The sequence below is a fragment of the Microcaecilia unicolor genome, chromosome 6, assembly GCF_901765095.1.
Source record: "Microcaecilia unicolor chromosome 6, aMicUni1.1, whole genome shotgun sequence".
Taxonomy (NCBI): domain Eukaryota; kingdom Metazoa; phylum Chordata; class Amphibia; order Gymnophiona; family Siphonopidae; genus Microcaecilia; species Microcaecilia unicolor.
The window spans coordinates 330,840,254-330,864,218 of NC_044036.1; the positions used below are offsets into that span (position 1 = coordinate 330,840,254).

A 23,965-nucleotide genomic window follows, 5' to 3' on the forward strand; every position below is an offset into this window, starting at 1 on the left:
CCTGGCTGTACTTGGACTGTGTTAGAAACAGCCTGACTTTATTGAGCTGTGCTGAGAGAAGCCTGGCTGTACTTGGACTGTGTTAGAAACAGCCTGACTTTATTGAGCTGTGCTGAGAGAAGCCTGGCTGTACTTGGACTGTGTTTGAAACAGCCTAGCTCCATTGAAGTGTGCTGAGAGAAGCTTGGCTGTAATTGAACTGTGTTAGAAACAGCCTGACTTTATTGAGTTGTGCTGAGAGAAGCCTGGCTGTACTTGGACTGTGTTTGAAACAGCCTAGCTCCATGGAACTGTGCTGAGAGAAGCCTGGCTGTAATTGAACTGGGTTTGAAACAGCCGAGCTCCATTGAACTGTGCTGAGAGAAGCTTGGCTGTAATTGGACTGTGTTAGAAACAGCCTGACTTTATTGAGTTGTGCTGAGAGAAGCCTGGCTGTACTTGGACTGTGTTTGAAACAGCCTAGCTCCATGGAACTGTGCTGAGAGAAGCCTGGCTGTAATTGAACTGGGTTTGAAACAGCCGAGCTCCATTGAACTGTGCTGAGAGAAGCTTGGCTGTAATTGGACTGTGTTAGAAACAGCCTGACTTTATTGAGCTGTGCTGAGAGAAGCCTGGCTGTACTTGGACTGTGTTTGAAACAGCCTAGCTCCATTGAACTGTGCTGAGAGAAGCTTGGCTGTAATTGAACTGTGTTAGAAACAGCCTGACTTTATTGAGTTGTGCTGAGAGAAGCCTGGCTGTAATTGGACTGTGTTTGAAACAGCCTAGCTCCATGGAACTGTGCTGAGAGAAGCCTGGCTGTAATTGAACTGGGTTTGAAACAGCCGAGCTCCATTGAACTGTGCTGAGAGAAGCTTGGCTGTAATTGGACTGTGTTAGAAACAGCCTGACTTTATTGAGCTGTGCTGAGAGAAGCCTGGCTGTAATTGGACTGTGTTAGAAACAGCCTGACTTTATTGAGCTGTGCTGAGAGAAGCCTGGCTGTAATTGAACTGGGTTTGAAACAGCCGAGCTCCATTGAACTGTGCTGAGAGAAGCTTGGCTGTAATTGGACTGTGTTAGAAACAGCCTGACTTTATTGAGCTGTGCTGAGAGAAGCCTGGCTGTACTTGGACTGTGTTTGAAACAGCCTAGCTCCATTGAACTGTGCTGAGAGAAGCTTGGCTGTAATTGAACTGTGTTAGAAACAGCCTGACTTTATTGAGTTGTGCTGAGAGAAGCCTGGCTGTACTTGGACTGTGTTTGAAACAGCCTAGCTCCATGGAACTGTGCTGAGAGAAGCCTGGCTGTACTTGGACTGTGTTTGAAACAGCCTAGCTCCATGGAACTGTGCTGAGAGAAGCCTGGCTGTAATTGAACTGGGTTTGAAACAGCCGAGCTCCATTGAACTGTGCTGAGAGAAGCTTGGCTGTAATTGGACTGTGTTAGAAACAGCCTGACTTTATTGAGCTGTGCTGAGAGAAGCCTGGCTGTACTTGGACTGTGTTTGAAACAGCCTAGCTCCATTGAACTGTGCTGAGAGAAGCCTGGCTGTACTTGGACTGTGTTAGAAACAGCCTGACTTTATTGAGCTGTGCTGAGAGAAGCCTGGCTGTACTTGGACTGTGTTTGAAACAGCCTAGCTCCATTGAACTGTGCTGAGAGAAGCCTGGCTGTACTTGGACTGTGTTAGAAACAGCCTGACTTTATTGAGCTGTGCTGAGAGAAGCCTGGCTGTACTTGGACTGTGTTTGAAACAGCCTAGCTCCATTGAACTGTGCTGAGAGAAGCCTGGCTGTACTTGGACTGTGTTAGAAACAGCCTGACTTTATTGAGCTGTGCTGAGAGAAGCCTGGCTGTACTTGGACTGTGTTTGAAACAGCCTAGCTCCATTGAACTGTGCTGAGAGAAGCCTGGCTGTACTTGGACTGTGTTAGAAACAGCCTGACTTTATTGAGCTGTGCTGAGAGAAGCCTGGCTGTACTTGGACTGTGTTTGAAACAGCCTAGCTCCATTGAACTGTGCTGAGAGAAGCCTGGCTGTACTTGGACTGTGTTAGAAACAGCCTGACTTTATTGAGCTGTGCTGAGAGAAGCCTGGCTGTACTTGGACTGTGTTTGAAACAGCCTAGCTCCATTGAACTGTGCTGAGAGAAGCCTGGCTGTACTTGGACTGTGTTAGAAACAGCCTGACTTTATTGAGCTGTGCTGAGAGAAGCCTGGCTGTACTTGGACTGTGTTTGAAACAGCCTAGCTCCATTGAACTGTGCTGAGAGAAGCTTGGCTGTAATTGAACTGTGTTAGAAACAGCCTGACTTTATTGAGCTGTGCTGAGAGAAGCCTGGCTGTACTTGGACTGTGTTTGAAACAGCCTAGCTCCATTGAACTGTGCTGAGAGAAGCTTGGCTGTAATTGAACTGTGTTAGAAACAGCCTGACTTTATTGAGCTGTGCTGAGAGAAGCCTGGCTGTACTTGGACTGTGTTTGAAACAGCCTAGCTCCATTGAACTGTGCTGAGAGAAGCTTGGCTGTACTTGGACTGTGTTTGAAACAGCCTAGCTCCATTGAAGTGTGCTGAGAGAAGCCTGGCTGTAATTAGACTGTGTTAGAAACAGCCTGACTTTATTGAGCTGTGCTGAGAGAAGCCGGGCTGTATCGTTTACAATATATATATATATATATATATATATATATAAAGTGTATTGATACATTATTGGATTTGATTTAATCCATCCAACGTTTTATACACTTTTATATGTTTGGAAAGTGGCTTGTCTTATCTCCTCCTCCATTTTACTTTTGAATGTGTAATGCATTTATTGTACTTTATTTTATCATTTGCTGTTATGACTTTCTATAGATATATACAGTGGGGGAAATAAGTATTTGATCCCTTGCTGATTTTGTAAGTTTGCCCACTGACAAAGACATGAGCAGCCCATAATTGAAGGGTAGGTTATTGGTAACAGTGAGAGATAGCACATCACAAATTAAATCCGGAAAATCACATTGTGGAAAGTATATGAATTTATTTGCATTCTGCAGAGGGAAATAAGTATTTGATCCCCCACCAACCAGTAAGAGATCTGGCCCCTACAGACCAGGTAGATGCTCCAAATCAACTCGTTACCTGCATGACAGACAGCTGTCGGCAATGGTCACCTGTATGAAAGACACCTGTCCACAGACTCAGTGAATCAGTCAGACTCTAACCTCTACAAAATGGCCAAGAGCAAGGAGCTGTCTAAGGATGTCAGGGACAAGATCATACACCTGCACAAGGCTGGAATGGGCTACAAAACCATCAGTAAGACGCTGGGCGAGAAGGAGACAACTGTTGGTGCCATAGTAAGAAAATGGAAGAAGTACAAAATGACTGTCAATCGACAAAGATCTGGGGCTCCACGCAAAATCTCACCTCGTGGGGTATCCTTGATCATGAGGAAGGTTAGAAATCAGCCTACAACTACAAGGGGGGAACTTGTCAATGATCTCAAGGCAGCTGGGACCACTGTCACCACGAAAACCATTGGTAACACATTACGACATAACGGATTGCAATCCTGCAGTGCCCGCAAGGTCCCCCTGCTCCGGAAGGCACATGTGACGGCCCGTCTGAAGTTTGCCAGTGAACACCTGGATGATGCCGAGAGTGATTGGGAGAAGGTGCTGTGGTCAGATGAGACAAAAATTGAGCTCTTTGGCATGAACTCAACTCGCCGTGTTTGGAGGAAGAGAAATGCTGCCTATGACCCAAAGAACACCGTCCCCACTGTCAAGCATGGAGGTGGAAATGTTATGTTTTGGGGGTGTTTCTCTGCTAAGGGCACAGGACTACTTCACCGCATCAATGGGAGAATGGATGGGGCCATGTACCGTACAATTCTGAGTGACAACCTCCTTCCCTCCGCCAGGGCCTTAAAAATGGGTCGTGGCTGGGTCTTCCAGCACGACAATGACCCAAAACATACAGCCAAGGCAACAAAGGAGTGGCTCAGGAAGAAGCACATTAGGGTCATGGAGTGGCCTAGCCAGTCACCAGACCTTAATCCCATTGAAAACTTATGGAGGGAGCTGAAGATGCGAGTTGCCAAGCGACAGCCCAGAACTCTTAATGATTTAGAGATGATCTGCAAAGAGGAGTGGACCAAAATTCCTCCTGACATGTGTGCAAACCTCATCATCAACTACAGAAGACGTCTGACCGCTGTGCTTGCCAACAAGGGTTTTGCCACCAAGTATTAGGTCTTGTTTGCCAGAGGGATTAAATACTTATTTCCCTCTGCAGAATGCAAATAAATTCATATACTTTCCACAATGTGATTTTCCGGATTTAATTTGTGATGTGCTATCTCTCACTGTTACCAATAACCTACCCTTCAATTATGGGCTGCTCATGTCTTTGTCAGTGGGCAAACTTACAAAATCAGCAAGGGATCAAATACTTATTTCCCCCACTGTATGTACATAACTTGAGATGATGTTATCACTATTTTTATGTTTTTATTTGTAGTTTTACCCCTGACGCAGCCTGAGGGCGAAACATGGCCACGTCGGGTACTGCTTTTATCTTGATTTGAATAAATTATTTCCTTGTTTTTATATATGTGTATCGGTCTACTTTTTATAACAGACTTTTACGTAGACATTTTTAAATACATATATACTACTACTACTGCTGCTTATCATTTCTGTAGCGTTACAAGGCATACACAGCACTGTACATAATAAATTTACATTCTCTTGATGACATTATAAGACACTCATCTCACCATGGCATTGTGGGGAGTGGAGAAGTAGCCTAATGGTTAACCCAGTGGGCTGAGAACCAGGGGAATCGGATTCAATTCCCACAGCACCTCCTTGTGTGACTCTGTCACTTAACCCTCCACTGCCCCAGATACAAAATAAGCACCTGTATATACCCCAGATTCTATAAAAGTCGCTAAAATTTGCACGCACAAATCTGGGCACATGTCCAATTTGTGTACGCAATTTAATTGAATAATGAGCCAACTGGCACTGATAATTGGCTTGACAAGCTATTATTGGTGCTAATCGGATTTAATCAATATTTATGCATATAAATTTTACACACAAATCCAAAAAGGGGCACAGCAATGGGAGGGTCATGGGCAGATCAAGGGCATTCCCACAATTTATCCGCATTGTTATAGAAAAACAGGGACCCGTGCCTAATTTAGGCATGGGAATTTACACCAGTGGCGTAGCTACGGGGGGTCCTTGGGGGCCTGCCCCCCCCCCCAATTGGATCCGGGACCCCTGGTTTAGCTAGAAGGGGTCCTCAACCCCGCCAGCTGAAGCCTTTCTCCAGCGCTGTTCTCTGCGCATTGCCTGCCCTGCTTCCTCTCACGTTGCATGTATGCTTGGTTTTAGTATGTGGGGTTGCAGCAGGGAGGCGGGCCAAACTGTGCCCCCCCCCCCCCCCCCACACACACACACACACTTTTGGCTCCGGACCTCCCAAATATTGAGGACTTGCAACGCCCCTGATTTACACCAAGGTTTCGTTAGCGGAAATGGTCACGCCTAAATGTCGTCACGGCTCCCGTCGCTATTCTATAAACAGCGCCTACCTTTAAGCGCCGTTTACAGAATAGCGCTATTTTTTTCCGCGTCTATTTTTTAGCCACCATTTACAGAATTTAGTCCAGAATGTGTAAACTGCATATCTTATCCTATCCCCACCCCACCCCCCACACACACTCTTTCCCTTATATGCTGATGTTTTGCTAAAGCTCATTACTTCCAACACAGCTGAATTGCTGAAATTGAGAGTTTTGGCATCACTTCCAGCTGACTGTAAAAGTGAAATAAGCCTACCTTAAGGGATACCAAACACTGCAACTTCTCTTGAACAGGCAATTCTTACTGCGCAGCATTTCAGTTAGACACTTGCAAGTATACTGCAAGCTGACTTTACACGGAGGACTGCAAAGCTAATGGCAAACACACACAGGACCTATGGAGCACAGTGTGTCAAGATTCAAAGAGCTACAAAGCAATAAACACCATCCCAGGGGCTTCCAGAAAAGTATCATCCCCATCACACACACAATTTGTCAGGTGTGCCTGTTTCCTACACGCCCCTCCATGTAGGCAGTTTCACACAAATTACAGTACGCTCAGGGGTATGAAAGGACCAGAATCATTCTAGTTATTAAAATCCATCTACTAAAGGTTGGCACACATCAACATCAATTGAAGCTCAGCTCTCACAGTGGCGTATTTTCAAAGAACTTAGACTTACGAAGTTACATGGAAGGACCATTTTCGATATGACGTCCAAGTTGGACTTTAGACGTTTTGCAAAAAAAAACGTCCAAACTCTGAATAGGAAAGAAGTTCATTTTCAAAATAGAAAAACACGCCTATCTTTTGTTTTCGAAAATACTGTTTCTAAGAAGGTTTTGTGCTTTGGACGTTTTATTTTTTGGTCTGTTTAAAAAAAAAAAAATGTCGAAGTGAAAAATGTAGAAAATCAAGCCATTGGGACTGTAGGGGGGGGGGGGGGGGCAGCATTTTTAGTAGATTGATCCCCCAGACATCCCAGGAGATAAATGTGGCTCCCTAGAGGGCACTGCAGTGGACTTCAAAAACATGCTCCCTGGTACACATCTCACCGTTGCTCCCTTATCTTGTCTGCTGAGCCCCCCAAAACCCACTGCCCACAACTGTACAGCACTACGATAGCCCTTATGGGTGAAGGGGGCACCTTGATATGGGTACAGTGGGTTTCTGGTGAGTTTTGTAGGGATCACAGTTTCCCCTACAAAATGTGAGAGGCAGAGGGAGATAGGGACCAGAGTTGCCTTCGGAAGCAGCAGAATGTTACTTCTAACGCCTTACAGCATATATCTCTCCACATCAAGCATATTACGCTATTGTTGCTGCTACGGTGAAGCCCTAAGTGCCAACATACTCGTGCTTCGCTGGGACATATGTTCTGGACTTGTCCCCAGATCCAAGCATTTTGGACCGAGGTTGTCCGTGCTACGGAGACTCAATGGTCTTGTAAAATTGGCTTGGTTCCTCAGCTTTTGTTTGAAGATTATAAATTACTTTTGCCTGCGTTGCCAGGTCTTTTGGGGTTTCTACGCCTCTGGCTCTCCTGGCAAACAAAAAGCTATTCTCCTCTATTGGGGTGAGCCAGCTGCGCCAACATTGTCTAGCTGGAGGTCAGAGATATATCATTGCTCACCATGGAGATATAGAAGACATTTCCTTGGTACAAGGTCAGAGATTCCAACATCGTTGGGAGCGATTCTGGTCTACCTTGCAGCCTGCAGTTACATTTTAAATTGGGGGGGGGGGGGGGGATTTTGGTTTAGGCTTGTGAAAATAGTGTTTTTTCTATACTACGTTTGTAGTCCCTGGAAATTTTCATGATTTGTTTGCTGTATTCTGGTATTGAGAGCTTAATAAATATGATATCCAAATATATAAATATTATATTGTAAGCAGTCACCCTTTACGGCAGTGCTCCTCAACCCAGCCAATTGTGTTTTCAGGGTCTTTACAAGGAATATGCATGAGACAGATCTGCATACCAAAGAGGAAGTGCATGCAAATGAATCTCATGCATATTCATTGTGGATATCCTGAAAATCTGACTGACTTGGTGTGTTCTCTGAGGACTGCTTTAGTGCATCACTGAACAAAAGCAGTATCCTAAAGGCTGAATCTAACCCACCCGGGGCTGACACAAGGGCACTGGACACCTTCGGTGAACCTTTAGTTGTTATGACCCCCTCCTCCTACAAGTGGCCTGCAAATCTCCTTCCCCTTTGATTCCCCCCCCCCCCCCCTTCTCCTTTCTTCTTCCCAACATTTCTTCCTTCCTTTCTCGCTGCCCTGTAAGAACAGGTCATCTGCCTCGGGAAGGGGGGGGGGGGGGGGGGACTGTGCAATAACATCATTTAATGCACTACAGATAATACCCTATGTATAAGCCTGATATATGTCATCTGAATATAAGACATGCCCTTACGTCATGAAGAAAACTAATTTCAAACATAGTATGAAACTGAACTATGCACCTGAAGTTTGCCCAGTGTCCGATACACTTACAACAGTTATGAACTGTTCAAAATTGGGCTATTGGGGTAATGTGTTGGACTCACAGGTTTGATCATGTTTCCCCTCTATCATCACTATTGGCTTCCTAGTAACTATGAAGAAAGACTAAGGAGGATAGGGCTATACAGCTTGGAGAAGAGACGGCTGAGGGGAGACATGATAGAGGTATATAAAATAATGAGTGGAGTGGAACAGGTGGATGTGAACCGTCTGTTCACGCTTTCCAAAAATACTAGGACTAGGGGGCATGCGATGAAACTACAGTGTAGTAAATTTAAAACAAATCGGAGAAAATTTTTCTTCACCCAACGTGTAATTAAACTCTGGAATTCGTTGCTGGAGAACGTGGTGAAGGCGGTTAGCTTAGCAGAGTTTAAAAAGGGGTTAGACGGTTTCCTAAAGGACAAGTCCATAAACCACTACTAAATGGACTTGGAAAAATCCAAAATCCCAGGAATAACATGTTTAGAATGTTTGTACGTTTGGGAAGCTTGCCGGGTGCCCTTGGCCTGGATTGGCCGCTGTCGTGGACAGGATGCTGGGCTCGATGGACCCTTGGTCTTTTCCCAGTATGGCATTACTTATGTACTTATGAGATGCTTTCCGCATAGCGCACTTTACAAAAGATGTTCCCCTGTATCTTGCATTCCTTTTGGTCCCTTATAGGCCATCTCGTCACTCTTTCGAGAAACTACTCTCAATTCCCGGATTGTCCAGAGCTAAATCTGATTCTACATACCGGTGGGCATTATTCTTTTTGCCCTGACACTATGAAACTCATTACCTAGAGACTGTTGTCACTCACTTTAAAGCTGCATTCGAGATACAACTATCGAGCCTTGAACGTCCCCCTTGAACATTGTAGCCTGGTTGATCCATTGGTGCTGAGGTGGTACCTTTTTGATTTTTTTTCAGGGGGAGGGGGAACAGTTTCCAATTTAACTTCTATTTTTAAATTTAGAATTTTAACTTTCTCATTACTTGATCTTTCTTTTCCTCTCTGTTGTATGATTATGGCTTTCTTTCTTGATCTGAATTTTTAGCCTGTACACTCTTTGATGTACATTGCAATATACAGTAAATACACCAGCAGTCAAAATTATATATACACTAGTAAAAGAGGCCCATTTCCAATAGAAAGGAAACGGACGCTAGCAAGGTTCCAGGGCCCCCTCCCCTTCCCCCCTCCTCATCACCCACCCTTCCCCTCCTTCCCCCTCTCCACCCCTCCTCCTGCCCCCCATCCCCTCCTCCTCCCTCCTCCTCCTCCCCCCTCGTCTCAGGACCCCCCTCTATCCGGGCCCCCCCTCTCCTCCCATTTCCGCCGGCCAGCGCCTCCCTCCCTCTGTCTCTGTGGCCTCCGACAGCAAGGAGAACGTGTGCGGGTGCCCCAGCCCTTCGTACGTGGCAGCTGCTGTTTAAAAAGTTTTACCTCCTGCTCGTCCGGCAACACTGAAGTGCAGCAAGTACAGACGCCGCTTGTTTCAGCTGTTCCTCTGGTCCCGCCCTCAGGTCCTGTTTGCAGAAGGGCGGGACCACAGGAACCGCAGAAACAGAAGCGAAACCACAGCCTGTCTGAAGCGGCGTCTGTACCTGCTGGACTTCAGTGTTGGCGGCCGAGCAGGAAGTAAAACTTTTTAAACAGCAGCTGCCACGTACGAAGGGCTGGGGCACCCGCACACGTTCTCCTTGCTGTCGGAGGCCACAGAGACAGAGGGAGGGAGGCGCTGGCCGGTGGACATGGGAGGAGAGGTGGGGGCGCGAACATTGGATGAGACGTACGGGGGGGGGGGGGGGGCGGGACTGCTGAACCGGGAGAGGATGGAGATGGAGTTATGAACTCATAGCGCCCGTGCTTGAGACGCGTCGCGGTTTCCCAAGCAGCACAGTGACGTCACCGGAAGGCTTCAGACATTACGAACCGGGCTTCAACTTCCTGGCAGTCAGCTTCAGAAAGTTGGAGGTGCAAATTATTATATAGGATAGGAATTCCAGAATAAAGACGCATCTAAGGGAGTTTGTAGCATATTTGTATGCCCTTATCCAGTCCATGCATTCAAAAGTTGCTTGGTAGAGGCCAATCTAATTTCATTTTCAGCCTCAGTAGCAAAACCGGCCTGAAATTCCAACTTACCTATGTTTCAGTTGTCCACTCTCTGCCCTCTCTCTCCCAACCAAAACCACTGACAGCTTCCCACCATCTCTAAGCCCTTCCCAGATCTACCTAGTGACCTAAATGGAGGAGGAGCAATCCTCCGTCACTCCTGCCTCTGCCATCTCCATTGTCAAAATGGCTGCTGAGACCTTCAATGGCAGCCTCAAGAGACTGCTGCTGAAAGTTGCCGCAGCCATTTTGAGATTGGAGCCGGCACAGGCAGGGGCAGAAGTGACTGAGGATTGCTCCAGTCGCTCCTGCCTATGCAGGAACCAATCTCAAAATGGTGGCAGGGGTGGGGGGGGGGGGGGGGGAGTGAGTACTGTTGCAGGAGAGGGCCTGGCTGGTTTCAGTTTCGTCCAAAACTGAGCAGTGGATTTCAGCTGCAGATTCGGTTCTGGTTGAAACCAAAAAGCCTGGTTTCAGTCAGCCTCCACCGCTTGGGTCTGTTAGAGAATGCTTAACAAATGAATCTTTTCAGCTCATCCATCTAGGTTCTGTCCTCTCCTGTTCTCTTCAGCACTTTCACTGAAGCATAAGTGACCTCTATTCATTGAAGATACACGCTGGCTACACCACCTCCCTCCCCAATGATCCACACCAGTGACATTGCTGGCAATGCAGTGGGTTCCTACAGCAACTCCAGGTAAATCAGAAGCAGTGGCATGGACTCACAGCCTTCCAGGAATGGCTGCTACTGGAACAAACAGTTTAAACACCTTAAATTTTATCTGTTGTAACTGATGGGCCATTCGATGCCTGTTAGAGGTAGGATGGAGAACAAACTGACTTGGTTTGAACAGCCAAATACACCAGAAAGTTTTTCCATTTTATGTCTATGAGGAAAATCATTTTCTCTGTATACAAATCAATTGCTGCCTTCTTTAAGATAATTGAAATCAATTCTATAAGAAAAAAAAAAGCGTCTGCTCCTTACCTATGACACTCAATGTATCGCCAACAACTTCTGCTTTCAGAAAAATTCTCCCTCGTTTCTCTGTGTGATCCATCCCGCACAGGCTTGGCACGTTGACAACACACACTTTGTGAACATTCATGTCACAAGCTGTAGAGAAACAAAGCAGAGATACTGAGAGTCGGAAAAGAAAGCCTGTCCGGTATAGAAAGCAGATGAAGAAAATAGTTGAAAAGTTAGGTAAGACACAGCAGAGGGAATTAAGCAATGGAACGTAAAGCTCAGCTATTCAATGTCATAGAAAACCAGACAGACTGCATAGACCAACTCAGATACCTAAAAAATGTAGCTATGGGGTAAGAATTTGCAAGGAATCAGCAGGCAGCCTTCATAAGAATCACTGTGTGTTCTTTAAAATAACCCCCAACGTAAAATGTACTGGCCAAATGGGGAAAACCTGAGCTACTAAGCCTTAGACCAGATCATCAAAGTGTAAGTGAGGCAACAAAAGACAAGGACAGCCAAGGCATACTGCAAAACCTTTTATTCTGTCAACAAATCCCATAGCTTAATGTAGAAAAGACTCGACACGGCTGTGTTTCGGCAAATGTGCCTCCGTCAGCAGTCGTAAAACTCAAGCACATGCTTCAACACAAACAGGATCCTAGACTCTCTTCCTCTTACAACTTCTTTCTGTCTCTTTCAGCCCTTCAGAACATTGTACTTAGGTCTGTCGAGCAGTGACTGTCTCTTTATGTCCAGCGTACAGCGCTGTGTACATCTAGTACCGCTATAGGAATGATAAGTAGTAGTAGAATTTTGGATTCAAAGAGAAAAACCTCCAAGAAGTGGCATAAATCTGCGTTTTCCTCACAAAAGTGTCCAAATTGGTATTTTCAAAACCACTTTTTAGACGTTCTTCTATGAAATCCATCAGAACTGCATTCAAATCCCAAGGGGGGGTGTCAGGGGCTAGTAGTCTTTGGGATTCCGGAATCTTGCTACTCCTTGGGATTCCGCAATCTTGCTACTCTTTGGGATTCCGGAATCTTGTTACTCTTTGGGATTCTGCATGGAATCTTGCTACCCTTTGTCCTTATCCCTTATTTGTCCTGTTTGTTTGTCCTAATTAGATTGTAAGCTCTGTCGAACAGGGGCTGCCTCTTTATGTCCAGCGTATAGCGCTGCGTACGTCTAGTACCGATATAGAAATGATAAATAGTAGTAGTAAGTATGTATGTCTATCCTAGGATACTCGCAGTGGTGTGCTGGAGCAGGCTCTCACAGGCTCTCGAGACCCGTTTGTTAAGTTTTTAAGAATTTTGGGAGCCGGTTTTCCATGGCTACTTTAACAAATGGATCCCAAAATGTGGGCTTGGGCCCCTCCTGAATTCTCTTTTACTTTGTTGGCGAGAGAGAGCCTCCTGTTAACAATTTACCAGCACACCCCTGGATACTCGTCTTTTGTTACCTCACCTTCTCATTTTCCTGTTGAATACTCATGAGGTCCAGACCTCCTCCTTTGGTTTTTGGACCAGATCATCAACAGGGAACCAACCTCTACACCAATGTGAGCTGCCCATCTTTAACAACGGTCCTTGCCATGTTTCTGGAGGCTGAGGAGATGTGAGTTTTACAGGGGGATAGCAATGCTTCTCTGGCCCACAAATACGGATAGGTGTGAACTTTGACAGCCGTGCACAGTCTCTTTGAGGTCAGCTTTGCTGGATCTGCTCGAAGTTCATTTTCACTAACTGATGCAGAATAAATTTCTCTTTTAGTTCCTTGAACCTGATAGTTTAAGGGGCCCGTTTACTAAGCATCCACGTTTGCCCAACGCACGCACATTCGAAAATTAACTTTTATTTTATGCCGTGCATATCGGACGCGTGCCAAGTGGCATTTGGTACGCGTAGGTCATTACCGCTGGGTTACCGCGTGAGACTTTACCGCTAGGTCAATGGCTGGCGGTATGGTCTCAGATCCAACATGGATGCGCACCAATTTTCATTTTGCTGCATGACCATTTTCGGCAAAATTGTTTAAAAAGGCCTTTTTACAGGTGCGCTGAAAAATGATTCTGCGCGCGTCCAAAACCCACGCCCTACACTACCGCAAGCCATTTTTCAGCACACCTTAGTAAAAGGACCCCTAAGAAATTAGAGCATTCTTTTCAGAAAAATTAAAATTTCTCTTCCAATTCAGGTCCTAAAATCAATTTATTTTTTATTTCATCTCAGACTTGTTGCAATTCTGTTTTAATGGCACGAGTAATATGTAAGTAATTGATATGGAATGTGCTATGAAAAAAACGAATTCCATTGTCATATGCATTAATTTGACTGCCATGGGCCTTTTTTTTTTTTTGCAGAAGATCAAAGAAATGTATTGCCTGTTTTTCAAACCAAGAACTACAAACAATGAAATAACCCAGTGTACCCACATCTTCCAAGAGTAAAGGAGGGAATTGAAATATGTGCTGGAGACCAATCACTGTAAGATAATAATGAGTGACAGAAACTTTTCCAGAAGATGAAAGGATACTTGTGTAGTTTGCTATCTGGATCTGGGCAGTTCCCTACCGAGCGGAGAGACACCATTCTAGCCAAATATTGATACAATATTCACAAAGGACACGGAAGTTCATGGGAAAAAGATGAATCCACTCTGTATTTATATTTCTTCTTCTCCAGCGGTGACTGGTATGCTTGATCCAGCACACCCACTGAAACGTATTCTGCAACAGACCCAGGATAACTGCAGTTACAAGCAGAGAATAACATGGAGACGGGGATGGAGAAAGAGCCCCGTGTCATTCTCTACTTCGAAGGCTGTTAATTTATTTATTTATTGCACTTGTATCCAACATTTTCCCACCTCTTTGCAGGCTCAATGTGGCTTACAATACATCATGGATAGTGGAAATATAATAAATAAATAATTTAGCGTTACAGAAAATTTTTGGTAACATGATAATGATAAGACATGATAATATTATGACAAGCAGATATTATAAGACATTTCTAACTACATTGGTTGATCTTTGTGGTAAGCCTTGCTGAAGAGATGGGTCTTCAGTAGTTTGCGGAAGTTCGTTAGTTCGTAGGTCATTTCTAAGTTGCGCGGCAGTGCGTTCCATAACTGTGTGCTTAAGTAGGTGAAGTTTAGGGAACTGCAGATCAAGGAATGTGCGGGATGATCTTTTGGCATTCCTGGGTGGTAAGTCTATCAGGTCTGACATGTAGGGCTGGTGCATCTCAATGAATGATTTTGTGAACTAGGGAGCAAATTTTGTACGTTAATGAATCGAACAGTTATTTATGTTCAAGTGAAGCAGACAACAATGTTTTCACTTTTGGGAAAGACAAGGAAAACCTGCTGGCCACAACTGCCAAAATTTGCAGTGGGGATCCTATGCATTCCTGCTACCAGCACATCTTCTGAGAAGACGCTTTCTATTACAGGAAGGACTGTGAAAAACTGAATCCTGAGATTGTTGATGGCTTACTATTCATACACAGATTTAAAAAAATCATTACAGTGCTTTGTAGGGCATATTTCTCCCCCGCTAGGGCATACAGAACGGGTTGTATTTTGTACCCCTGGACATTTTAACAGGGTGGATTGGGGTTCCTTGGGGTAGCAGACGTCAGCTATTGTTGGAGATGGAAAGGTAGAGGTTGGGGGGGGGGGGTATTATAATTGCTGGTTATTATTATTGTTTTCTATTTGTGATTTATAAACAACAGTTGCACAGAATATTGTTCCTTTTTATACTTTAATATAAAATCATAAATGTTCAAGGCTTCTGCAGATGAGGATAGAGCCTGCTGGGACGGAAAGGGGTGGAGACAGAGACTACGGGGATGGGAAGGGGTGGGGACAGAGTCCACGGGGACAGAAAGGGGCAGGGATGGAAAGGGGCGGGGACAGAGCCCACAGGGACGGAAAGGGGAGGGGACAGAGCCTGTGGGGACACAAAGGGGTGGGAATAGAGCCCGCAGGGAAGCAAAGGGGCACAGAAAGAGCCCGCAGGGATGGAAAGGGGTGGGGACAGCCCACGGGGATGCAAATGGGCGGAGACAGAGACCACGGGGATGGAAAGGGGCGGGGACAGGGCCCGCAGGGATGGAAATGGGTGGGGACAGAGCCTACAGGGATGGAAAGGGGCGGGGACAGAGCCCACGAGGACGGAAAGGGGAGGGGACAGAGCCTGTGGGGACACAAAGGGGTGGGGATAGAGCCCACAGGGATGGAAAGGGGTGGGGACAGCCCACGGGGATGCAAATGGGCGGAGATAGTGCCCGCGGGGACGGAAAGGGGCGGGGTCAGAGCCCATGGGGATGGGCCGGGACAAACTTAGTCCTCGTGTCATTCTCTAGTTATAAGAAGCCTACTGCCGGCAGTCACTAGGTTTGTCAATTTTCACAGGCAATGTACGGTCTTGCCAGTGCCACTGACTACAGCCAAAGTAAATCCCGGGCCAGTCACATATATCCACTCAGCCACCAAGGTCAATGGTTTTTTTATAAACACTGACTGCAGTGGTCAAAAAATATCCAGACATACAGCACCACTATTTGGTCAGTGACCGGCATTGAACACCTGCATAAGGCATCGGAGCTCATCTGGAATTCCAGAGTGCTAATATTTAGTCTGCTCTATGCATTACTTCTTTTTTTTTTATTTTTTTTATTCATTTTTTCAGTTATTTCCACATCGTAACTATTTGTTCTAAAAGGAAAATCCTGTAGAAAATCATAAAGTAAGGGGACATCACAGGATCACACAAAGCAAATGTAACTCTGACAAATATTGAATGGTTCATTGTGTTAAGAGAAGAACTCTGAAGCTTAAAATGACCAACTCAATCTGATGCTTATTTACTAAATTAACACTCCAAATACTTGTTAAGTCTACTTACCCTGTTTCCCCGAAAGTAAGACATCCCCCGAAAATAAGACCTAGTAGAGGTTTTCCTGAATTGGTAGATATAAGGCCTCCCCCGAAAGTAAGACCTAGCAAATTTTTGTTTGAAAGCAGGGCTGCTGAGAGCCGGACAAGGCTGCCCCCGGGCCGCCCCCCCCCCCCCATTCGAGGTCGCTGGGCCCCCACTCCACCCACTCTCTGTCGCTCCCGGAACTAACCTTAAACGCCTCCTTTCACCTTCGCAGCAAGCAGCAGCAGGGCAGACCTCTCCTTCCTTCCATGCCCCGCCCTCACGGACATTACGTCAGGCGAGGGCGGGACACGGAAGGAAGGAGTGGCCTGCCCTGCTGCTGCTTGCTGCGAAGGTGAAAGGAGGCGTTTAAGGTTAGTTCCGGGAGCGACGGAGGGCGGGTGGGCCAACCCCGATCCAACCCCGATGTTTCCCCAAAAAATAAGACAGCCCCTGAAAATAAGACCTAGCGCATTTTTGAGGGCAAAAATTAATATAAGACAGTGTTTTATTTTCAGGGAAACACGGTATTATTCCAAGATTGGACTATTGCAACAGGCTTTTATCTGGAATCCGTGCAACTGATATCAGACGGCTTCAACGTGCTCAAAACCTCAGTTAAAGTGATAACAGGTTCGGGCAAACTTGACTATCGTCATCTCACTACCCGAAAAACATTGGCTTCCAGAATCCCATAAAACAGTGGGTTCCCAAACCTGATCCTGGAGGCACCCCAGCCAGTCGGGTTTTTGGGATATCCGCAATGAACATTCATGATAAAGACCCGCATGCAGAGCAGGCAGTGAATGCAAATATCTCTCATGAATATTCATTGCGGATATCCCCAAAACATGACTGGCTGGGGTGCCTCCAGGACTAGGTTTGGGAACCACTGCCAAAGAATAACCCACAAAATGCTGCTAACAGTGCACAAGGTTCATCACTCTGGATCGCCAACCTGTCTTTTTCATGTGCTCATTCCATACTGCCCCTCTTGAACTCTCCGGTCTTCCCAAGTATTAGTTGTCCCATCATTCTAACAACTCTGTTATGATTTTGCTCTACCCAATCATCTTAGGATGGAACAATCTCTAGCTAACTTCAAGGCCACCTTAAAAAAAAACTCTCCTATTTTACAACACTTTTTCCCTTAATCAGCCCTTGCTGGAGTAGACAATACGGCTCGTTTTCAAAGGCAACTTAGACTACAAAGTTCCATAGGTTACCATGGAACTTTGCAAGTCTAAGTGCTTTGAAAATACGCCTCAACGTCAACAACGATGGCTCTGGCTTTCCGGCCTCTAATTTCTAATTTTATTAATTGGCCTCAGTGGCGCAGCGGGGGAGGCTGCCACCCAGGGCGGATCGCCGCTGCACCCCCCCCCCCCCCGGGTGCAGACCAACACGACACCCCCCCCCCACCGGCGTCGACACCCCCTCCCCGACCCCCACCCACCCACCGGCATAGCGCCACCCCGACACGGTTCCCACCTGCCTACGAGCTCCATGCATCTGCAGCGCTGCTGTAAAGAAGAAATCGCTTCGTCGGCCCTTCCCTAACTCACTGTGTCCCGCCCTTGAGGAAATAGGAAGTTACGTCAGAGGGTGGGTGAGGGAAGGGCCGACGAAGCGATTTCTTCTTTACAGCAGCGCTGCAGATGGATGGAGCTCGTAGGCAGGTGGGGACCGTGTCGGGGGGGGGAGGTGGTGCGCCGGGGGGGGGGGGGTGGACGGATGCACCCCCCCCACCCGTTGACACCCGGGGCAGACCGCCCCCACCGCCCTGCCCTTGCTACGCCACTGATTGGCCTTTGGCTCTAGTTTATCAACTTTAATTCTTATCCCAGTTGTTAACTAAATTTCCTTCTCTCTCTCTTTACTATATTACAATAGAACTCCTTTCCTTTTTACTCTCTTGAGGATTAAACTTTGTACAACACTCAGAAATCCGGGCGAAGAGGCAATACAAACAAGGTGCTAAATGAGTGAATCTGAAGCAGGCAATTTTATAGCCCAAACACGGTTCATATCGAGTCCATTGTTATCTGGCTTCTTAATAAATTTACTACAATCAACCTCTGGAGATTTGTCTATTTGGTTGGCCTACGTCTCTTCCCTACTACGTCTGTAGAAGCTAGCCGTGTCTAATGAAAATAGGTTAGCTACATTCTCCAAAGTGAGTTTAGAAAGATCCCGATGCAGCTTAGGTAAGTTCCTCCCGGTGGAGTCATCATAGTGCACGAGAAAGTAAAAAGAAGGAAGTGATCTAAGGAAGGGGTAACAAACTAGAAGAAGAGAGATCCAAAGAGTGGGAAAGGAGACAGAACAGTAAATGTCCATGGATATGAGTGGGACCATGTACAAACTGGGCAAGACTTAAATCGGAGACCAAACTGTGATTAATGTAAACTGCTATAACAGAACCTTCTCTTTAGCGGTATATCAAGATTTATAATAAACTTGGAAACTTGGCTTCATTCTTGCCAACCTCCCATATGGGCCAAATTTGTGAAGAAATCTTTACATTGTTGAACGATCAACATTTTTCCCAGTCTTAGATCTCTGTAGTCTAGACCTCCTCAGCAGTTTCCTTAACCCACGTCTACTGACTTCAGTGAGGATGGCCTGATGAAGACATTGTCTTGGATGTGCCAAATTGTTTCTGTTTAACAATGAATCTGACAGCGCCCTTCCCCCCAAGAGTTATTCAAACACAATGAAATTTTCTAACAGCCTTCCCCCAATGTGTACCTTTGAGTAACCATCTCAGAGATCTTTTCAGAGCTCCATTTTCATCATGTTTACGTCATCATAGGATCAAATTCACAACATACAATAGAGACAGCTCAATTCATCAGGAGTATTCGAATCAGGTCCACTACTATGACTGGAGAGTAATGAGCTCTATTTAATTCAAGAGGCAGATTAAGGCAATTTTCAGAAATAGAGCTAATTTCAATTTGCTATAATAAAGTGTGTGAAGCTTTATGCAATTATGACTATAATTTCCTTTCTTAAATGTTTCTGTAATTGTTGTTTCACATTGAACGTGTAGAGTACATTATGCCGATCAGTGAAACAAACTCCTACTTTGAGGCATTAATGTGAAAAATGCTAAAGTCTTCACTCCCTTGTACAAGGCAATGAAAGTGGAATGTAAAAAAATCTTTGCCCAGTGACTGTTCAGTAATGAAGCATTTTTATTAACGTCTGCAAAGCTTACGATGTACGTGACGCCATGTCATTAAAATTTCTGGCTGTCTTTTGCAGTCATTTAACTAAACATTTCTCATTACACACATGCAGTACAAGAGACAAAGTGCCTGAAATAAGAATTTTAATCAACTGGAGAATTCACGATAAGCTGGGAAGAATTTATTTGCGGATCTCTCAATTAAGACACACAAAGAGACCCAAGAGAGCTACAACCTTACAACAGCTGAAGTGCCATCAGCTGCTACAACTGCATGACGCGAATGTACAGCTTTTTCAAATTTACATTTGACCTTTATGATTCACTTGTACATTTTATCATCTCCTTTTCTATACCACATCATTCTATAGGAAGTAAACGCCGAGAAGAAAATATCTGGGTTTGAATATATTGAACACCTTTCTCAGTTATAACTCAAGGTGAGCCACACTCTGGTATAGTAGGTATTTCCCTGTCCCTAGAGAGCTTACAATTTAAGGGGTCTTTTTACCAAGCTGCGGGAAAAAGGGCCCTGCACTAGACATTTTTCCTACGCGTCAGGGCCCTTTTTACCTCAGCGGGTGAAAAAAAAGCCCCCAGACACACATGGCCATGAGGTAAGAGAACTGTTACCGAGTGGCCATGCGGCGGGGAGCCCTTACCACCACCCACTGAGGTGGTGATAAGGGCTCCCGCGCTAACCCGGCGTGCAAGCCATATCCGGGCGCGTGCTGGGGGAGGGACTACCGCCGGCGGCCGCGTTGGGCCGGCGGTAGTCCCGGAAGAGTGAGCATTAAGCCCATCGTGGACTTACCGCCGCTGTGAAAAAGGGCCCCTAAATTTGCTTCTGAAGCAACAGAGGGTTAAGTACTTGCCGAAGATCGCAAGGAGTGGCAGTGAGATCTGGACATGCCATTAGACCGCTCCTCCATGCAAATTCTAATGAGGCCGACACCTCGGTGACTTTTTAGTCCCAACATGAGTCAGTACTAGAGCTTTGGTCAGTCCGTCCCCTTCAGATTGCACCAACTCAACGTCTATCCTCCCAAAACCTTCAAACTAGTTGGCTGCTAATAAACAATGTAGCGAGCGTTGAGAGAGAGAGAGAGAGAGAGAGAGAGATGTTTTCAAAGTGTTCAAAACAGATCATTTTAGATAGAATGGAATTTTTCATCTTTTTTTTTTAACCTCCCCTCGACTGCCCCACAGAGCGCATATTCAAAGTGGCCACAGGAACTTTCGCTAGCTCCAGATGATGAAGGGGCACTTCCTCCCAGGGCCGTGCCTAGGGTCGTTGGCGCCCCCCTGCAGACTATCAGTTGGCGCCTCCCCCCCCCCCCCCCCCCGTGTGGCATCTCCTTTCTCTCAACGCGCCCCTCCCCCCACCGCTTGCTAAGCAGCTGAAGAGATAGATTCCTCGCTTCACATACCCGGGTGTAGAGCTCGCAGGCGGACATGTCTAGGCGCTGATGGGGAGGGAGGGAGGCGCGGTACGCTTTATTTTTTAAATTTTGACATAGAACTCGACCGGCAGCGGCGCCCTTGAAGGCAGGCGCCCCCCTGCGGTGCTTACCCCGCTTACTGGGTTGGCACGGCCCTGAACTTCCTCCTCCTCCACCCCCTGACCCTCAGTACCACATCTCAGCTAACTGGGACCACTCTGTTAGAGGCAGCCATAATCTCTTCCTCCCTAGACATGGCCTAATATCCCTGGCTGTATCCCACCCTCCATAAGAAAATGTGATGTCTAACTGCTGACTGAAAATAAGTGACCTACACAGCACAATAGCTGCCCCCTCCCCTCAGAGGTGACCACCTACACGTGTCTACTCTAACAACTGGAAACTCCACTCTTCTGACTGACACACTACTTTCACAGTCAGGGGCGGCCCGAGACAATCTGCTGCCTGAGGAATGAGCCGCTGCCACTGCAACCACATATACAATGACAGAGGGGATCAAATTGGAGGGAATTGAGTCAAAGAAAATAAATATTCTACGTGAAACAGTAGCGCGGAGTTATTATGGCTAGAAATTCCATGTGTGAAGGGAAGGAGTATTCTTGTAGGGATGTACTACCGTCTGCCGGGACAGAACGAACAGACAGATGAAGAAATGTTTACAGGAATTAGGAAAGCCGGCAAGCTTGGCAACAGTATAATAAAGGGTGATTTCAATTACCCCGATATTGACTGGATAAATGTTACATCAGGGACTGCCAGGGAAATAAAATTCCTAGATGTAATAAATGACTGCTTCTTGGAGCAACTGGTCCAGGAACCGACAAGAGAGGAAGCCATTTTAGATTTAGTCCTTAGTGGAGTGCAGGGCATAGTACAAGAGGTAGAAGTTGGGTCCACTGAGAAACAAGTGATCATAACATGATCAAGTTTGCGCTACTATCTGGAATGAAGCCACAAAGGACATCTACTGTAGCAGCATTTAATTCTCAAAGGGTGACTATGATAAAATGAGGAAAATGGTTAAAAAGAAGCTAAAAGGACCAGCTGCAAAGGTTAGGATATTAAATCAGATATGGACATTATTTAAAAACACCATCTTGGAAGCCCAGACCAGACGCATTCCACTTATTCACAAAGGTGGAAAGACGAGAAAATGACAGCCAGCATGGTTAAAAGGTGAAATGAAAAAGGCTATTACAGCCAAAAGTATGTCCTTCAAAGGATGGAAAAAGGACACAAATGAAGAAAATAAGAAGCAACGTAAGCACTATCAACATAGATGCAAAAACTCTGATAAAGAGGGATAAAAGAAAAAAGGAAGAGAAACTTGCTGCTGAGGCAAAAACTCAGAAACAACTTTTTCAGGTACATCAGAGGCAGAAAACCTGAGAGGGAATCCACGGGACTGTTAGATCATGAAGGAGCAAAAGGGGCACTCAGGGAGGACAATGCCATAACGGAGAATGAATTCTTTGTTTCGGTCTTTACGGAACAAGATGTAAGAGATCTACTTGTACCGGAAATGGTTTTCAAGGGTGATGATGTAGAGGAACTGAAAGAAATCTCAATGAACCTGAAGACATCCAAGGGTACTGAAAGAACTCAAAACATGAAATTGCTGACCTGCTCTTAGTAATCTGTAACATGTCGTTAAAGTCGTCCGTAGTACCTGAAGATTGGTCGGTGGCCAATGTGACGCAGATTTTTAAAACGGGTTCCAGGGGTGATTTGGGAAACTACAGACTGGTAAACATGACATCAGTGCCAGGCAAAATAATGGAAACTATTATAAAGAATAAAATTACAAAACACAGAAATAAACATGGTTTAATTGAACAGAGTCAGCACGGGTTCAGTCAAGGGAAGCCCTGTCTCATCAATTTGTTTCATTTCTTTCAAGACAAACAAACTAGTGGATAAAGGTGAGCCGGTTGATGTAGTATGTCTAGATTTTCAAAAAGCTTTTGACAAAATTCCTCATGAGAGACTCCTCAGAAAATTAGAGTCATGTGATAAGAGCCAATGTTCTTTTGTGGATTAGGAATTCATTATTTAACAGAAAGCAGAGGGTAGGATTAAATCGTCATTTTTCTATAGAGGAGGGTGAATAGTGGAGTGCTGCAGGAATCTGTACTGGGACCAGTGCTATTTAACATACTTATAAATGATGTGGAAACTGGAACGACGAGTGAGCTGATTAAATTTTCAGATGAATTAAGGTTGTTAAAACACATGCATACTGTGAAAACCTTAGGAAACTGGAAGACTGGGCATCCAAATGGCAAACGAAATTTAATGCAGACAAAAACAAAGTGATGCACATTGGGAAGAATAATCCAAGTCAGTTACCTGATGCTAGGGTCCACCATGGGGGTCAGTACCCAAGAAAAGATCTAGGTGTCACTGTAGACAATACACTGAAATCTTCTGCCCAGTGTGCGGCAGCGGCCAAAAAAAACGAACAGGATGCTAGGAATTATTAAGAAAGGGATGGAAAATAAGACCGAGAATACTAGAATGCCTCTCTGTATTGCTCCATGGTGTGACCTCACCTTGAGCATCGCGCTCAGTTCTGGTCACCGTATCTCAAAAATATAGCGAAATTAGAAAAGGTTCAAAGAAGAGCAACCATATGCTAAAGAGGCTAGGGCTCTTCAGCCTGGAAAAGAGGCAGTGCTTTCCTTCTTTTGTGGTCCGTCCACCTCTGATGCAACTTCCTGTTTCCATTTAGGCGGACCTCGGCAGAGGAAAAGCGTCAAGGAGGCCATCTCAGAATTGCTGCCGTGCCGGTGACCCCCTGTGAAGAACAATGCATTTTAAAGGTAGACCAGGAAGGTGAGGGAGACATTGGACAGGGGTGGAGAGAAGGGGGAAAGATATGCCAGCCCACGTGTTTGCCCCCCCCCCCCCCCACATGCCCTGCCAGCCCCACCACAAATATATTCAGATTCATCACTCAAACTTACTTTCACATTTCATCCCCTGGTGTATAAGTCCATAAAGCAACGATCCACAGTGATCGCAAAACGTAGGGCTTCCAAACGTGTGAATTTTGAACTTGTGCTTGCTTCTAGGGTCCTGAAAAAAAGGAAAATACAACATAGATGAGTCAAATTTTTCCCTTTCATCTCCAGTGTCTGACTTCTCATCTAACTGCTTTGAACAAGTTTTGGTAAGGAGGTATATCAACATTTACGTGTGGCATTCTTGTGTGCTAAAAA

General features: G+C 45.6%; 1 protein-coding gene across 2 annotated transcripts in view; it reads right to left on the minus strand.

The window, feature by feature from the left end:
- The window catches only part of PRKCA (protein kinase C alpha), a 611,673-nt gene that overhangs the window by 183,219 nt on the left and 404,489 nt on the right, over positions 1-23,965 (minus strand). For both annotated transcript variants that reach the window (XM_030208456.1, XM_030208455.1), the window contains exons 4-5: positions 23,711-23,822; positions 11,171-11,299 (exon numbers count right to left, since the gene is read on the minus strand). In XM_030208456.1, coding sequence (XP_030064316.1) covers positions 11,171-11,299; positions 23,711-23,822 — 241 coding nt within the window. The remainder of the gene's footprint in view (positions 1-11,170; positions 11,300-23,710; positions 23,823-23,965) is intronic.